At 49.0% G+C, this 18223-nt stretch overlaps 1 protein-coding gene across 6 annotated transcripts in view; it reads left to right on the top strand.

Moving 5' to 3' along the window:
• zcchc2 (zinc finger CCHC-type containing 2) overlaps positions 1–18223 on the top strand; it is a 98175-nt gene that overhangs the window by 14174 nt on the left and 65778 nt on the right. For all 6 annotated transcript variants that reach the window (XM_033048820.1, XM_033048848.1, XM_033048841.1 and 3 more), the window contains exon 3: positions 4806–4882. In XM_033048820.1, coding sequence (XP_032904711.1) covers positions 4806–4882 — 77 coding nt within the window. The remainder of the gene's footprint in view (positions 1–4805; positions 4883–18223) is intronic.

Genomic DNA, 18223 nt, shown 5'->3' with positions numbered 1-18223 from the left:
GTCTGGAGGTGAATTCCCTCGTCAGTGCAGATAATTCCCGCTTTTAATCCTATCAATAGGTCTCTGCCATCGAGGTTGCAGCCAAGAAATGGTGTAACGGAAAAAGGGAGGGTACGTTGTTCCTGTCCATAGGTTACAGTCAGAGGCTGAGTTAGTGGGTAACACCGTACTTTCCCGTCCAATCCTGATAATCGTGTTACATGGTCTGACATGGGAACTCCAAGAGATGCCGCAAGCTCCTGATTCAGGGTAGATGAGGTTGCTCCTGTATCAATCAAAAACGGAAGTCTGGTGTCCCCCAACATCATGTTTACTGTGGGTTCTTCATCGGGGTTGGCGATTAATGGGAATAGATGCTGTACAGGGAAGTGGGTGGGTCATTGGGAAAACGGGTTGTTGGTAGAGTACGGAGCCTGTCTTCCCCGGAGTCACCAGAGGGACATTCCTTTTTCCAATGCCCTCTTCCCCCACACTGAAAACAGCTTCCTCCAGTTCCCCTCTCACCACGTGATCTTCCCTGCCCTGGGTGGTTTTGATTTCGTCTTCCCTGGAATTCTCCCCATCGTGGTCTATCCCATTGTGATCTGGGTGGAAAACCCCTTCCTCTACCAGGGCGCATCCCGTTCCCAGGTCTCATAGCCAGAGCCTGGTAGGATTCCTCAGCTGCTGGATCCCACATATAATATTCTGTTTTTATTCTGGGTGCACTGGTGGCAGCCGTGTTTCCAGCACCGTCAGCCCAAAAGGCAGCTACTGCACGTCTCATCTGGGTTATGTCGTTGTCTGACCAGTTTAAATCTGTTTTAATCATTGACTGTACTTTAAGAGGGAGACAACTCATTAACATAGCATTAAAAGCTGGGGACCTATTGCCCGCATTGTATACAGAGTCTCCTGCATAGGTCCCATAGATACTAGTGAAACGATCCAGATATGACTGGGGGTCTTCCTTTGGACCGGGCTTACAATCGAGGACCACCGACATGTTAATTGGCTTCTTCAAACAGACTGGTCATCATAAAATCTACACAAACTGCCTCGTCTGCATGCTCCTGCACGGCTTTTAGTGTCTGCCACGTCTGATGTTTCATAACATCCTTCCACTTCTGTTGTTCGGCCGCTGACAAAAGTGACAAGGTCATGGACCAAATATCACGGTCCGTAGCCTGATAATATTCTACCGTACTGCGGAGGTATTCTACAAATTCCTGCGGGGTCTTATGGCGGTCTGGGGCTTTATCCCGTATCATACATTGCTTGTGTGGTCTCCACGGTGCGTATATTTGCATGGTATCGGCCTGATTGGCGTCTCCTGCCCTAGGGTTTGGCACTGCTCTCATAGGGAGGTTCTGTGCAGTCCTTCTAGGGTTTGTTTTTACTCGCTCCCCAATTGATCCCACCGTGTTAATCGCTTCATCTTGGACACTTTCCGTCAGCTCACTCATGTCTTCCTTTAGTATTTCACCGTAGCTTTGTAAGGTCGGAACTTCGGGGTATATGGTTATTACTGACGGAGCTGCCAAAGGTAAGGATGCCATTGCTACTGGTAGGACGTAGGGAGGTGGACGTCTCCCAGGATTATCTAACTCCTCATCTTCACTACCAAACAGGGTCGTCGTGCCAGACATGAAGTCTCCTCCAGAGGATTTACCAGTACTGCGTTTATTTTTACTAACCATCACCTGTTTTTCACCTCCCGCCTGTCTCTTAATTATTTTCACTTGTTCCTCCGCCCACTGGCATTCTAGTTGCAATACTTTCCATCCTTTCATAGTGCCATCCTTATTTCGTAACTCTATCCCTTGTTTACATGCAGTATCCATCCAACTTCGATCTCTCCTCATGCTTCTTCTCTGCTTCTGCTTTCCACGTTTTAATTCCCTTCTTCCATTTCTTTCCTGCCTTCCTTTCCCATATCAACATCTCTGCTTTTTTAATTGTCTCGACATTCCATGTGCCCCCTACTGGCCAGGCTTCATCCCCCAACCATTTCATCCCCTAACATTCTAAATTTATTATTATACTTAGGATTCAAATAACACATATGTTGGACGGGGGTTCCCCCCTCACTGTTATCCAGAGCATTCCCCATAGATAGATAGAGAGAAAGAGAGAGAGAGAGAAAGAGAAAGCAGACTTCTTAATTCCGAATCGTTCCAAATATATCAACCAGGCCGACCCGCTAAATGAGACCCCAGTTTCTCAATTTGGCTGACTTTTTAATTCCGAATTGTTCCAAATATATCAACCAGGCCGACTCGCTACTCGAGACCCCAGTTTCTCAATTTGGCTGACTTTTTAACTCTTTAATATACGACCCAAGTGTCTCAACGAGGCCGACTCGCTAACCGAGACCCCCGTTTCTCAACCTGGCAGACTTCTTATCCCTTAAAATAAGCCCCAGGTGTCTCAACGAAGCAGACCCGCTAACCGGGACCCCCGTTTCTCAACCTGGCAGACTTCTTAACTCTTAAAATAAGCCCCAGGTGTCTCAACGAAGCAGACCCGCTAACCGGGACCCCCGTTTCTCAACCTGGCAGACTTCTTAATTCTTTAATATACAACGCCACTTATTTCTCAATCCGACAGCTCTTCGGATGTCTCAATAAGCCAGACGCACACCTCAACCCCCGTATCTCAACCCGACAAATCACGGATGTCTCAACGAGGCCGGCAACCTCTGCAACTTCTTGCACAGTCAGCTGTTGATGTGGTCCCAGCGAGGCCTGCCAAAAAAAACGCCAATGAAAAAGTTACTTTTATAACAACTAAACAGGTTCGCTTCTTAATAAACAGACACCACACAAACTATTTGGTAGACCAGTTCAAAACTTTACTTATTATCGGCCGATGGAAGGGAGCGAGAATTCCAGCTAAGTGACCAATGTAGACACTCGACTGTCCTCGGTCCACTTCTCTGAACAACAGAATTACATTGCATTAAATAGGGTTTTTTTTGTCCCCTTAGCACATTCCACAGACATTAGTCATGGTCAGAGGTACAGGAAAAGGTTTCCACAGAATGCATCACATCAAAGGCATTTTGTTTACATGGTACAAGATATACTAAAAACATTGGCCATTTGGTTTAGGTCATTTTATCTCCAAAGAGATCACCCTAGCTCTTTCGCTGCTTCCTCTCTGTCTCTTGGTCCCTCATAAACATAGGACACTTGGTTTACGGCATCTTATCTTTCTACTTCCATGGTTCCTCTCTCGTCACTTCGTCCCTCATAAACATTGGCCATTTGGTTTACGGCATCTTACTTCAAAGATATGACTAGCTGTTTCTCTCTTCCTCTCTGTCACCTCCTCACTTGGGAGACAATGTTATGGTATTTATTATCTCACACACCGCAACCTGAGGCAAGCCTAATTTGACACTAAATATAAGCTGTAAACTAGCCCAGAAACCTATTTTAATATTTTCTTATTTTTGTAACTTTATTCGGCTTCATCAGAAGTAGCTACGAAATAAATGTTTGAGAAACATTTAGACACATGAACAGACTGGGGATAGAGGGATATAGAACAAGTGCAGGCAGATGGGATTATTTCGATAGGCATCATGGTCATGGTGGGACAATGGACATTTTCCTGTGCTGTGCAGTTCTATGTTCTGTATTAATAATTTGTCCAACAAGAACAAAAAAGGGGAGATTTAACAAGTCTTATTGATCTTATTTCCTTTCGAGGTCAAAAAACAAATCGGCACTGAAAATAAATGTTGTCAAATCGAAGGAAAATTAGGAAAAGCTTTTTTCTGTGAGATTGGAAGGAATTTAGCACTCCTGAAAAAGCTGGTTGAGATGCAAATCTTCCTTTTAAAAAATTGTGCATGCAGTTAAAGTTGTGATCTGCAGTTCTAAGCACTAGTGCTGGAAGGTGGGATTGTGTGGGCTTCTTTACAATCAGTGGTAACGGGGAAGTTTGAATAACTTTGTCATAAATGTTTTATGAAGTTACCTTTAGTTTGCATGTAAATGACTATGATTGAGCTATTAGTTTTTTTGGAGGTAGTGTGTACTTTTTATGTGACTAGACTCTTAGCAAAGCTGTTTGGAATTTAGGAAATTGTGTTTAAATTTGCTCCCATACATACCTTCAATGGATTACAGTGGTGTTGTGACTAAAGAGATGAATTGCCTAACCCAGTGGAATGTGGTGGCGCACGCTTTAAAAAATATTATTCTCACTTGAAGCTAACTTTCTTTCTGAAATATGATCTTTCCATGGCCTCATCCTGTGTCCTAAGGCTTGGGGATTACCAAATTAATTAACTGCAATAGCAAAAAAAAAGTGTAAGGTGACAGAATTCTTTCGTGTTAGGATTGGATATGTTTTTGCAGAATTCTGTTTATCCTTTATATTTAATATTGGAACAACTAATTTCCATTTCTGTGACAAGTCTAAAGTGTAAATACTATCCTTGGCCTAATTTCAAGCCAACATGAGATTTTCTGCAGGGGGTTACTTTGATGCGGCTTGCAGTGTAAATTGTAAATCAGAGTTATAACACAGTCAGCCCTATCAGATTGGAGAAGGGTCTTGACCCGAGATGTCATCCGTTCCTTCTCTCCAGAGATACTTGTCTGGCTGAGTTACTCTAATATTTTGTGTCTTCTTTGATGTAAACCAGTGTCTGCAGTTCTTTCCTACAAGTTTATCTAAGTAGTTAGGAATGACGTATGTTAACTGCATGACCACTAAGAACAACTGTCAGTTGTATCCTTGTAGGCCAAAGATATTTCCAACTGATCTTTGAGTATTCTGTAACTTAGAATTTCCGGTTGCTTCCTTTTCAGGTGTGCAGATTGAAAATATTATCTTTAAGAATGTATCAAAAAAGAGATCTGAAAACTACTGGGAGTATACATTTGATGTAAGTAGAATGTTATTTTTAATATGGTCTTTGTTTACAATGAGTGGAGGGGAGAAAACAGGGTTGATTGCCTTTCACTTTGTCCTAATTGACCTATTTTTCTAATGTTTTTTAAAATGGGTTTATTAAGGTAATTGAATGATATTCCATCATATATCTGACTTGCATATGTAGCTATTTGATAAGTCAGGCAGTGAGGCTCTTGCTTGAGAATGTCAAATCTTTGACCTGCTTTACAGCTACAACGTTTACGTATTGATTATGCTAGGTTTGGTTGATGGTATTGACACTGAATGTCATGACTGTTGGAGAGAGCGGTTTGATATTACCTTGTTGGAAAATGTCATTAGCACTTATTTAGCAACATTCAGGTTTAATTAACTATTATCTGGCTATGTGCAGTCACAGGGTCATACATGGAAGTGTATGTTGTGACCATTAGCAAGCACTTCCAGACTGCTTAATGATTGAGGGAAGAACTTTGAAGCAGTTTAAGGTTATTTTAATTATTAAAAGGTTATTTTATATTAGTTACTCTGCTGGCTGTATTAGTATTTGCATCATAATTCCCATTAACCAGTTTTACTGTTTCTCTTTGTGCCACACTATCAATTGTGACCTCGATACTGAGAGCATTATTTTTTTTCCACCTTTGCTTTCATAACTAAATCATGCTTCTTGAGGTATAATTAAAGCTTTCAAGGAAAATAATGGTTCAGAATTTGTTGGTAAATAGTTGCTGACAGAGTGCCCTAAAATGGGGGGACTATGTATAAAGACAGCTGTAATGGTGAAACCAAAATGGATAAAAATGGCCTTTAATAAAATCTGACAATGTGCACTTTAACCACATGTGATTTTTTTTCAATTACAAATCTTAAAATTGTGGAGTACAGGCAAATAAATAAATTATGGGTCTATGTCCTTAACATTATGGAGGGCACTCTATGTCTGTGTGCAATAAAAACATGCTTTTTAGACTCTGAAGAATTTTATTCACTTGATCTAAAATAGCACCCCCTTCTGGAATAATCGTAACAAACTTTACATCAAATATGACCAGATAAAAGTCTGATCAGTATGAAGAGTAAGAAGACATGCCTCAATGACTATCGACAGGTGGCACTAAGGTCCATGATGATGAAGTGCTTTGAGAGGTAGGTTATGGCGCGTATCAACTACTATAACAAGAACCTCGACCCATTACAATTTGCCTGCTGCCACAACAGGTCAACGGAGGATGCAATCTCACTTGCTCGCCATTCTGCACTTGACCACTTGGACATTAAAAACGCACACGTCAGGCTGTTGTTTGTAGATTACAGTTCAGTGTTCAATAGTATCACCCCCTCCATCTCAGGACCCTGCAGAGATACCTGTACCAGGGGCATCCTCCCAGGTGGCACATGCTGGCAACGCACTTTTTCCAACGGGGCCGCTGCCGTTAAAATGGTACACAGATCCCAATGGTAGGCGCAGCCGTGCCGTCCTGCTGAGGATGCCCGGCTTCTACCGGGACTTGTTGAGAGTTTGGAACCTGGTTGCTGTCGACCGGGCCCCCCCTCTGCCGGCGGAGGGCGACCGCATGGACGTGAGAGCAGCCGGCCCTTGTCCCGCCCCACTGGGTGTTAGGGAGGCTCAAACGTGTGGAGTCCTTGCGGCTGAGCAAACATCAGTTCAGCCGGAAGTACTCGTCGGACCCAGGCGCCGTAATCCTTCCTGGGAGCCGGTCCCACACAAATTATGCCGCCTTTCATCGACACCCTTCATCTCCCTCCGAGACGCAGGGATGAGTCTCCTGTATGGGCTCCTCCTCCACACCTGTATTTCTTCGCCCTGGTTCACCGTCCGGACACTAAGTGGCGGTCGGTGTTGCCTTCCGGTCGCGGGAGTAGGGGTGAAAGAGCTAATAGTCAAATCTAATATAGTTTACAAAATGCAGTCGTTCTTCTACAAAAGCATGGTCTAGTAGAACAAAAGAATGTTTCGGTGCCAAGTCAGAATGACTGCAAATTATATGGAACACAATATGGAGGACAGGTTGGCTTTTTAATAAAGACATTAAGATGGAAACCAGCGTAATAACATGTGCTTCTTTCAAGGCCATAAAGAAGCCAAGATTGAAAAAAATAGCTGACGTTCCAGAGATAAGTAATAACTTGTTAATGGATGAGCTTGATTTGGACCCAGCTTTTCCTATATTCTGAAAGGCTATAGAATCTTTCAGTCATGCCATATTCAGACGGTCGGAGTGTTTTACTGATAAGAAAATGTATAATTGTGCTAACTTTCCTTTGTTCTGTGAGTGGAGCCCGAGAAATACTGAGCAACGTGTGTGCTCTTTGTAGATCTCGCCACTCCCGTCTGACGAATGGATTAAAGATTGCTTTGGTTTACCTTTAACAATTTTGTAGCTGTCAGCTTTTTAAGAGACGAACTTTGACATTTGGCGTTAGTTGGCAGGGATCTTGCTGGGACCAGCAACAGATGACTGAGTAGACCGGGATCTGAAGGGGAGAAAACGGAGCTCTAGTCGGACCCTTTGAGTCCGACCTCCCGAAGAAGCTCCTGGAAAAAAAACTATGGTCCCTCAGTCTGAGGTTGATCTGGTTCCCAGACAAGATCCTGAGAAGCAGACAGTGAAGCTAAGACCACATGTGTAAAGGATTGGCGTGTATTGAATTGGGTAAAGTAAAGGATTAGGCACCGCAGACTAAAATGTTTTTGTCACTAATGTGTATTGGAAAGGCAAGGTGTCTTGAAAAGAAGTGTATTGAAAAGACAATGTGTCTTGAAGAGACAGTGTTTTGAAAAGACTGTTGTGAATTTGCTACCAGAGAGAGTAGCCAGGATTGGGCATTACAGACTGCAAAGGATTGTTATATAAAGGGTTCAAAAGGGAACTGCAGATGCTGGAATATCGAAGGTACACAAAATTGCTGGAGGAACTCAGCGGGTGCAGCAGCATCTATGGAGCGAAGGAAAAGGGTTTCTGAAGAAGGGTTTCGGCCCGAAACGTCGCCTATTTCCTTCGCTCCATAGATGCTGCTGCACCCGCTGAGTTCCTCCAGCAATTTTGTGTACCATCCTGTTATATAAAGGATTGGGCATAACAGGCTGAAAAGGTTTGTTACAATTTGTGTACTAAGTAAGTAGTGATTTGGAGTTTGGATAGACATGGAAATAATTTGGATAAGAGTGATGGAAAGACGGCTGTACAACACGTGTGTTATTTGTTTCATAAGAACAACAAGGATTATAGAATATTGAATTATAGATTGACCGAACATTTGAGTGACGAGTCTTGGCCAGTAGGAGGAATATGGAATGTGGAAACCATTGAAGGCAGAGAGTGAGAGAGAGAGTGGGGCAGAAAAGAAGCAAGAGGAAATGCGAGATAGAAGTTGGATGGACAATGCTTGTAAAAGAGGGATTGAATTGAGGAACAAAGACGGAACTATTAAAGGATGGAAAGTACTTCAGATGGAATGCCAGTGGGCAGAGGAATAAGAGATAAGGACTAAGGCAGAGAAAGAAAATGCTGATAAGAGGTCGGAGAACAGCAATTAGTAGTTAAGAACAAACCCGGTACTGGTCAGTCCTTTGAAGACCCTATGTCTGGCATTGTGACCCTGTCTATAGAAGAGGGTCACATCACAATCTGGATCACTGTCCAATCACAGCTCGGACCACTCCCATTTTGAACATTAGCCCGCCCACCATTACACTAAACTACTCCCTTTGTTCATTTTAACTTCTCATTCCCACAAGAAGACTACTTTTGCAATTTAAAGGCACTGCAAGCCTTAGACCTCCCAGTCCCAGTTCACAAAGTCCCTGGGGAATGCCCTAGCTTGCGAATTTTGCGCATTGGTCCCCACAGAAACAAAGATTATTTTCAACAGCGGCTCTGTCAGACAAGGGAGGGGAATTTAAAATTGATAGAAAGGGGCGCCTCTAATGTGCAAGGCGATTTCTTATAAACGAGGGGGCCGAGCCATTCTGGCTCATTCCTCTCGGACAAATTTGTGTACCTGATGTATGTTTTGCCCGTTCTTTTGTACTAGTTTTCTTTCAATGTTTGAAGGGGAAGTATTGGTTCTACCCCAAAGCGCTCTCATAGTATTCTAGGATGTTCTTTCAAGTTGTCACTCATCCAAGTTCTGTCCTTATCAGACTAGATAGATCTTACTGTTCTTTCGAGTTGTCACTCATCCAAGTCCTGTCCCTTATCTGACTAGAGAGCTCACTGTTCTTTTCAATGCTATGCTGCCTAGATACTTGCAGCTCTATTCTCCTTTGTTCAGGATTTCGCTCTGTCTGTTTCATTTCTCCCAAAGCCTATCGGACATCCAGTCCCGGGCTATATATTTATATATTCCTATATATTTCACTTTTGATGAAATAGTCCCTGTCAGATGAAATAGGATGTCATTGAATGAGCTTGCAATCTATGAAAATTAATTGTTTATTCTTTGTTTTCTCTCAACTGTAAGTTTCTTCCTATTTCTTACCTTTTGAATTGAATTCAAATAGAGACCTGAATTCAACGATGGCCACGTGGCATCTAGGTAGATGTGTTAGATGAGATTGGAGATGCATTTATCTCAGAACAAAATCTGTTAATTTGAAATTGGAAATTGGAAATTTTTAATAATAAAAAAATTATGATCCATTTTTAAAGGGTCTGCCTTGTAGGTAGTTAAAGAGTGATCTCACATCCCCCACCACACGTAGAATTCTGGATTAGTGGAGGGAAAGAATAGGACACTAAAGAGTGTGGAAGTTATGACCTACAGGCCCTCAGCAATGAATTAATTACATACGCACAGCAATTTAGCACAACCTTGTCAGTCTTGAATTCACAGGGGTTGAAAATGCAGAATCCACTGCCAGTTGAAAACAGACACAGTCCATACTAGTGGGAGACTACATATTGATAAGGTAGTGGGATTGGACAAAATTGGGACTGTTGGAGGGGACTGTACCAGGTGCTACTACGACACCAACCGCCGTGAAGATTGAAGATCACCCCCATTGGAGACATCTGATATGATTGACTGTAAATGGAGGAGAACCAAGAAAGGACAATGGGGCAATTGACCCTCCTTTTTATCCTGAGGTTGGCCCAGATGGGCTGGACTTGGGGAACAACCCCTGCACCAAGACGTCCTGAATAAGACTGACAACTGTACTTATGTTTATAACACTGACCAAGATTGATCCATTACCACTGGTTCTTGAAGTAACCAGAAAAAGGTGGCAGCTTATCCCGGAGCTACAGACCGAGCTGAAACAGATGAGAAATGTGCTCACCAATGCCCAGTCTGAAAATGACCATCTCGCTTCCATCATACAGCAGCTGAAGGAGAGCAATCAGGTTGTGGAGTTGAAAAGCCTTGATTTTGGAGTGCATCTGTTACAGAACTGGATTGAGGTAAATCCCAGCTGGGATCAAAGTGAGGAGCTGAGTTGGGATGGATCAGACAGAGTTGGCATTGATGGAGAAGGAAGAAGAATGCTGGCTTCACACACTGATGGACAACTTGGGAGAAATAATAACTTCATTTGTGAAAATAAATTTCATTTGTGATGAATGTGGACAGACTTTCAAACAGTGGAAACGCCTGTCAGTTCACCAAATGTGCCATACTGGAGCTAAACCTTTGCAGTGTGAAGTTTGTGGTTTCTAGTGCAGACAAAGAGCATCCTTGAAATACCATATGACCAAGCACAAGGCAGAAACTGAACTTGAATTTGCTTGTGACCAATGTGAGAAGCAGTTCGAGAAGGCTCACAATTTGAATGTTCGTATGTGCATGGTTCATCCCTTGACCCAGAATGCAGATAAAAACAAGCCTATTGAAATTGAATCAAGTCAGCTAAGCATAGAAACATTAATTAAGCAGGAACCCAGTTAATAGTTATTCAACAGCTAAATGATGAGTCTAAAAAATCTTGCACCCTTTTTCAGTGTCAGCAAGACACAAAGGATTAACATGAATAAATGCAATCTTGTGCTGGTTGGGCAATGTTTAATTTCAAAAGATTATAGACATCTAGTTTTAGGTTTATTATTGTCAGATGTACTGACGTACTTTGAAAAGCTTTGTTTTGCATGCTGTCCAATCAAATCAGATAATACTGGTCATAAATGCAATCAAGCCAGGCTCACCTTGAATAGATAGAGTAAAGGAAAGGTTAGTGTGGAGAATATAGTTCTGAGCATTATAGATCTCCAGTTCCAGAGACAAAGTCCAATGTCTGCAATGGGGTAGAGGTGAATCAGGCAGAATCCTAGTAATTGGAAGGACTGTTCAGAACTCTGATAACAGAGGGGAAGAAGCTAGTTGGTATTGTGGTGAGGCAGGATTCCACTTTGCCACAGTATATCTGTAGGAACTGTCACGCTCAGTTTTATAAGTGTTGGACTATCTTGAAAAACTTAATTCAAAAAGTGAATACTTCACCAGTAGCTTCAGTACAACATGAACAAAAGGCTAGCAGATGTGATGCAGCAACTGAAACATCATCAGTGCAATCACTTTCACAATCTCCGTTAAGCAAATCTGTGTCTGGTGACTCTAAGCAGATGTTAAAAGACGGTGTCTTGGGTGCAAGCCCACAGGGTCTACGGATTTTGGTCACCTGGGCTCACCACAATGGTAGTAGCTGTGGTTCTCAGCCACATGTACAGAGTGTTTTAACAGCAGAGTATCGAGGAGTAGTCGGTACTGTGTGGGGGTGTCCAGAGGGCCACAGTTACATAAGGACTCAATAGAGGAAGTTCTGAATGGTTCAATAACCCTTTCACCTCGGAATGGAACAGTGACTGAAAATGGTGAGGGTGATAATGTTGCGAAGCATCAACCTGTCCCAGAATAAGCAGACCTTCAGCCTTGTACATAGAGTGGAGCCACTTCGCGGTCGGTGGATGCGGACAACTCGGAATCCCCATTGAAGAAGGATATGTTCTTGCGCTCAGATCCTGAATATAGAGTGCTCTTGGGGAAAAATTTCAGGTACAAGATGCAACTCAACCATTAAATGTGAAAAAAACAGTTAACTGCAATGAAGCATCTTGTTCTATAAGAAATGATGTTGTGGATGGATTGTAGTCCAGTGGTCTTTCTGAAAGGTATTTATCAAGTGAAGATGACAGAAGAATAAAAGTTAAGAATGGCTCTTCAGATGAGTCTTTTCAACCATATTAGAAGACGAAGAGTAAGTTACCAGTTAAGAAGTGCAATATTAAGCATGTGAAGAAACAATCTGGACAAAAACGTGGCCGGAAACCAAACTTGGAAAGGGAAGATTTCCCCACCATGTATCGATGTCAGTATAAGGGTTGCTGTGCTGTTTACAGAGGAGTTGACGGACTTAAACACATAAAACAGCAGCATGAAGAGGTGCATGAAAGACCTTGCCCCCACCCAGGATGTAACACGATGTTTCATCCTGTCATCAGTGTGATGACAATCAAGACATTGATGAGGATGGCAATGATGGCATTTCTGTTGAGAAGGGCAATTGCCGTTCTGTTCCCAACCCTGACCAGATCGATGCCGATGGTGACAGCAGAGGGGACACCTGCAAGGATGACTTTGACAACAACATCCCAGATATCGTTATAACCCAGTCTGAAGAAGGGTTTCGGCCCGAAACGTCGCCTATTTCCTTCGCTCCATAGATGCTGCTGCACCCGCTGAGTTTCCCCAGCAATTTTGTGTACCTCCCAGATATCTATGATGTGCCCCGAGAACAGTGCCATCAGTGAGACTGACCTGAGGAAGTTCCAAAGGGGATGCAGATCGTTCCTAACTGGGTAGTGCGCAACAAGGGCAGGGAGTTACTGCAAACCGCCAAGTATGACCCTGGCTTTGCTGTCGGATTCGAGGAGTTCAACACCATCAACTTCAGTGGCACTTTCTATGTCAACACAGACTGCAATCTACGCTAGCTTTGTCTTTGGCTTCCAGCAGCCGCTTCTAATAATAATATAATAATAATACTTTTATTGTGATGTGGAAGCAGGTCACCCAAACCTACTGGGAGGAGAAGCTGTCCAAAGCCACGGATACGCTGGCGTCTAGATCAAGGTGGTGAACCCCACCACGGGCCGAGAGGGGGGAGCACCTGTGCAACGCTCTCCGAAGAGACTGGCAACCCCCTCGGACAGGTGCGAACATTATGGCACAACACCAAGAATATCGGCTAAAAGGATTACACCGCCTACAGGTGGCACCTGATCCATTGACCCTAAACAAGCTTCGTTAGGATGGTTGTCAATGAAGAGAGTGGGAACTGGTTGCCTTATCATTGGTTTGATGGACTTTGGGGTACTAATGAACTGGTGGCCATACCTTTGGTTTGGTGGGCTATGGGGAAACTGTGATACATTATGGCTCTATCATTCTGCTCTAATGCTTGCGACCATTGTGTGTACCTACCGAGGACTGTGAATGTTATGTTTAATAAAAAGGAGGGAATGAAAGAGCTAATAGTCAAATCTAATCTATCTATATAATATTAAAACTCTGTGGCTGTGGGCTGGTTGTGTTTCTGTCTGACGTGGTTGCCAGCCTGTGGGTGCCAGCCTTTGATTCGTTGCTATGGCAACACCAGACCCACAAACGCCCAGAATATTTCCATTTCAGTAGAGATTTCACTTTTCTTTCCAAGCATCCACTCCTGATTAAATTTCGTCGTGTTTATGTACACATTTTTAATAAAATACTTCCCCCCCCCCCCACCCCCCCTCACTCATTTTGTCGCCTCTTGCTGGCCAGCGACCGTAACGGCTGCTGGCGCCCGCATCTCGCGTCAAAGACGCCATTTAAAAACAGCCGCACTGCTGAGTCCTGAACGGCTTGACTTGGAGGACCACGTCTCCCGTGGGGGCTATGGGTAGGGAACGGCTGCGTTGGGGGAGCAGACCCAACTTGGTCTAGTATACTTTTAAAACTCTGGGTGTACGGCATTTTACATTTGATTCGTTACTCCGCGCAAACCAGATGCAAAAAAGCCGACATTTTTACCATTTCGCTAGCGATTTTACTTTTACATTCGCACATCCACTCCTTGGTCAATTATTTCCCCGGATTTTGAGTAAAATTGAGCAAAATTCAAACAAAACTCTCTTTTTAAATATAATCGCTGCTTGCTAGCTGCTACGTCATAATGCCGACCAATCCAAGCCGCTTCTCTCTCTTCATTTGGCAGTCCGGCACTCCTCCATTCCCCCCCCCCCCCCCCCCCCCGCTCCAAGTATGCTCGTGCCACGCCTCCCGCATCTGCACTCCTACGCCTGCCCGCCCGCTCAGAGCCTCGTAACCAAACGTGGTCGCATGAAGCGTACGGCCGCGCAAGGTCGGTCTCAATTTGAACCGCGGAAGCGTATGGTCCCAAAATCATATTCACCAATCAGCTGGGCAGGAGGCGGGCCGACTGAATTTGGACGTCGGGCGGTGACGTCCCCCCCCTTCCTTCCCCCCCCCCTTCCTGTCCCCCCCCTTCCTGTCCCCCCCTTCCTGTCCCCCCCTTCCTGTCCCCCCCTTCCTGTCCCCCCCCTTCCTGTTCCCCCCCTTCCTGTCCCCCCCCTTCCTGTCCCCCCCTTCCTGTCCCCCCCTTCCTGTCCCCCCCTTCCTGTCCCCCCCCTTCCTGTCCCCCCCCTTCCTGCCTTCCCCCCACCTTCCTGCCTCCCCCCCCTGTCCCACCCCTTCCTGTCCCATCCCCTTCCTGTCCCATCCTTCCTGTCCCCCCCCTTCCTGTCCCCCCCCTTCCTGTCCCCCCCCCTTCCTGCCCCCCCTTCCTGCCCCCCCCCTTCCTGTCCCCCCTTCCTGTCCCCCCTTCCTGTCCCCCCCCCTTCCTGTCCCCCCCTTCCTGTCCCCCCCCTTCCTGTCCCCCCCTTCCTGTCCCAACCCTTCCTGTCCCCCCCCCCTTCCTGTCCCCCCCCTTCCTGTCCCCCCCTTCCTGTCCCCCTCCCCTTCCTGTCCCCCTCCCCTTCCTGTCCCCCTCCCCTTCCTGTCCCCCCCCTTCCTGTCCACCCCCCCCTTCCGGTCTACCCCCCCCTTCCGGTCTACCCCCCCCTTCCGGTCTACCCCCCCCTTCCTGTCTACACCCCCTTCCTGTCTACACCCCCTTCCTGTCTACCCCCCCTTCCTGTCTACCCCCCCCCCTTCCTGTCTACCCCCCCCCCTTCCTGTCTACCCCCCCCCTTCCTGTCTACCCCCCTCTTCCTGTCTACCCCCCCCCTTCCTGTCTATCCCCCCCTTCCTGTCTACCCCCCCTTCCTGTCTACCCCCCCCCTTCCTGTCTCCCCCCCCTTCCTGTCTCCCCCCCCCCTTCCTGTCTCCCCCCCTTCCTGTCTCCCCCCCCCCCTTCCTGTCTTCCCCCCCTTCCTGTCTCCCCCCTTCCTGTCTCCCCCCCTTCCTGCCCGCCCGCTCAGAGCCTCGTAACCAAACGTGGTCGCATGAAGCGTACGGCCGCGCAAGGTCGGTCTCAATTTGAACCGCGGAAGCGTATGGTCCCGAAATCATATTCACCAATCAGCTGGGCAGGAGGCGGGCCGACTGAATTTGGACGTCGGGCGGTGACGTCGTCCCCCCCTTCCTTCCTGTCCCCCCCCTTCCTGTCCCCCCCCCTTCCTGTCCCCCCCCTTCCTGTTCCCCCCCCCCTTCCTGTTCCCCCCCCTTCCTGTTCCCCCCCCTTCCTGTTCCCCCCCTTCCTGTCCCCCCCCTTCCTGTCCCCCCCTTCCTGTCCCCCCCCCTTCCTGTCCCCCCCCTCCTTCCCCCCCCTTCCTGTCCCCCCCCTTCCTTCCCCCCCCTTCCTGCCTTCCCCCCCTTCCTGCCTTCCCCCCCTTCCTGCCTCCCCCCCCACCTTCCTGCCTCCACCCCTTCCTGTCCCATCCCCTTCCTGTCCCACCCTTCCTGTCCCCCCCCTTCCTGTCCCCCCCCTTCCTGTCCCCCCCCCCCTTCCTGGCCCCCCCCCTTCCTGTCCCCCCTCTTCCTGCCCCCCCCCTTCCTGCCCCCCCCCCTTCCTGTCCCCCTCCCCTTCCTGTCCCCCTCCCCTTCCTGTCCCCCTCCCCTTCCTGTCCCCCTCCCCTTCCTGTCCCCCTCCCCTTCCTGTCCCCCCCCTTCCTGTCCCCCCCCTTCCTGTCCCCCCCCTTCCTGTCTACCCCCCTTCCTGTCTACCCCCCTTCCTGTCTACCCCCCTTCCTGTCTACCCCCCCTTCCTGTTCCCCCCTTCCTGCCCCCCCTTCCTGTCCCCCCTTCCTGTCCCCCCCCTTCCTGTCCCCCCCTTCCTGTCCCCCCCCTTCCTGTCCCCCCCTTCCTGTCCCCCCCTTCCTGTCCCCCACTTCCTGTCCCCCCCCTTCCTGTCCCCCCTCTTCCTGCCCCCCCTTCCTGTCCCTCCCCCTTCCTGTCCCCCTCCCCTTCCTGTCCCCCTCCCCTTCCTGTCCCCCTCCCCTTCCTGTCCCCCTCCCCTTCCTGTCCCCCCCTTCCTGTCCCCCCCCCCTTCCTGTCCCCCCCCCTTCCTGTCCCCCCCCCTTCCTGTCCCCCCCCCTTCCTGTCTACCCCCCCTTCCGGTCTAACCCCCCTTCCGGTCTACCCCCCCCCCCCTTCCGGTCTACCCCCCCTTCCTGTCTACCCCCCCCCTTCCTGTCTACCCCCCCCTTCCTGTCTACCCCCCCTTCCTGTCTACCCCCCCCTTCCTGTCTACCCCCCCCCTTCCTGTCTACCCCCCCTTCCTGTCTACCCCCCCCTTCCTGTCCCCCCCTTCCTGTCTATCCCCCCCTTCCTGTCTATCCCCCCCCTTCCTGTCTATCCCCCCCCCTTCCTGTCTATCCCCCCCCTTCCTGTCTACCCCCCTTCCTGTCTACCCCCCCCCTTCCTGTCTACCCCCCCTTCCTGTCTACCCCCCCCTTCCTGTCTACCCCCCCCTTCCTGTCTACCCCCCCCTTCCTGTCTACCCCCCCCTTCCTGTCTCCCCCCCCTTCCTGTCTCCCCCCCTCTTCCTGTCTCCCCCCCCTCTTCCTGTCTCCCCCCCCTCTTCCTGTCTCCCCCCTTCCTGTCTCCCCCCCTTCCTGTCTCCCACCCCCTCCCTGTCCCCCCCTTTCCTGCCCCCCCCCTTCCTGTCTCCCCCCCTTCCTGTTCCCCCCCCTTCCTTCCCCCCCCTTCCTGTCTCCCCCCCCTTCCTGTCTCCCCCCCTTCCTGTCTCCCCCCCTTCCTGTCTCCCCCCCTTCCTGTCTCCCCCCCTTCCTGTCTCCCCCCTCCTCCTTCCTGTCTCCCCCCCTCCTCCTTCCTGTCTCCCCCCCTCCTTCCTGTCTCCCCCCCTCCTTCCAGTCTCCCCCCTCCTTCCTGTCTCCCCCCCTTCCTGTCTCCCCCCCCCTTCCTGTCTCCCCCCCCCTTCCTGTCTCCTCCCTCCTTCCTGTCTCCCCCCTCCTTCCTGTCTCCCCCCCCTCCTTCCTGTCTCCCCCCCTCCTTCCTGTCTCCCCCCCTCCTTCCTGTCTCCCCCCCTCCTCCTTCCTGTCTCCCCCCCTCCTCCTTCCTGTCTCCCCCCCTCCTCCTTCCTGTCTCCCCCCCTCCTCCTTCCTGTCTCCCCCCTCCTCCTTCCTGTCTCCCCCCCTCCTCCTTCCTGTCTCCCCCCCCTCCTTCCTGTCTCCCCCCCCTCCTTCCTGTCTCCCCCCCTCCTTCCTGTCTCCCCCCCTCCTTCCTGTCTCCCCCCCTCCTTCCTGTCTCCCCCCCCTTCCTGTCTCCCCCCCCCTTCCTGTCTCCCCCCCCCTTCCTGTCTCCCCCCCCTTCCTGTCTCCCCCCCTTCCTGTCTCCCCCCCTTCCTGTCTCCCCCCTCCTTCCTGTCTCCCCCCCTTCCTGTCTCCCCCCTCCTTCCTGTCTCCCCCCCTCCTTCCTGTCTCCCCCCCTCCTTCCTGTCTCCCCCCCTCCTTCCTTCCCCCCCCCTCCTTCCTGTCCCCCCCCCTCCTTCCTGTCTCCCCCCCTCCTTCCTGTCTCCCCCCCTCCTTCCTGTCTCCCCCCCCTCCTTCCTGTCTCCCCCCCTCCTTCCTGTCTCCCTCCCCTTCCTGCCCCCCCTCTTTCTGTCCCCCCCCTTCCTGTGTCCCCACTTCCTGTCTCCCCCCTCCTGCCTGCCCCCCCCCTTCCTGCCTCCCCCCTCCTTCCTGTGCTCCCCCCTTTCCTGTACCCCCCCCTTCCTGTGTCCCCTCCCTCTCCTCTCCCTCCCTCTCCTCCCCCTCCTCTCCCCCCTTCCCCTTCTCTCTCTGCCCTCACTCTCTACCCCCCCCCCTCTCTAGACGCGCCTGCGAGTTGGGGGCTATGCGTCAGTAGATAGGCC

The sequence above is a fragment of the Amblyraja radiata genome, chromosome 2 (assembly GCF_010909765.2).
Source record: "Amblyraja radiata isolate CabotCenter1 chromosome 2, sAmbRad1.1.pri, whole genome shotgun sequence".
Lineage (NCBI taxonomy): Eukaryota > Metazoa > Chordata > Chondrichthyes > Rajiformes > Rajidae > Amblyraja > Amblyraja radiata.
The sequence above is the reverse complement of the archived record's forward strand: the minus strand, read 5'-3'. Positions and strand labels throughout refer to the sequence as shown.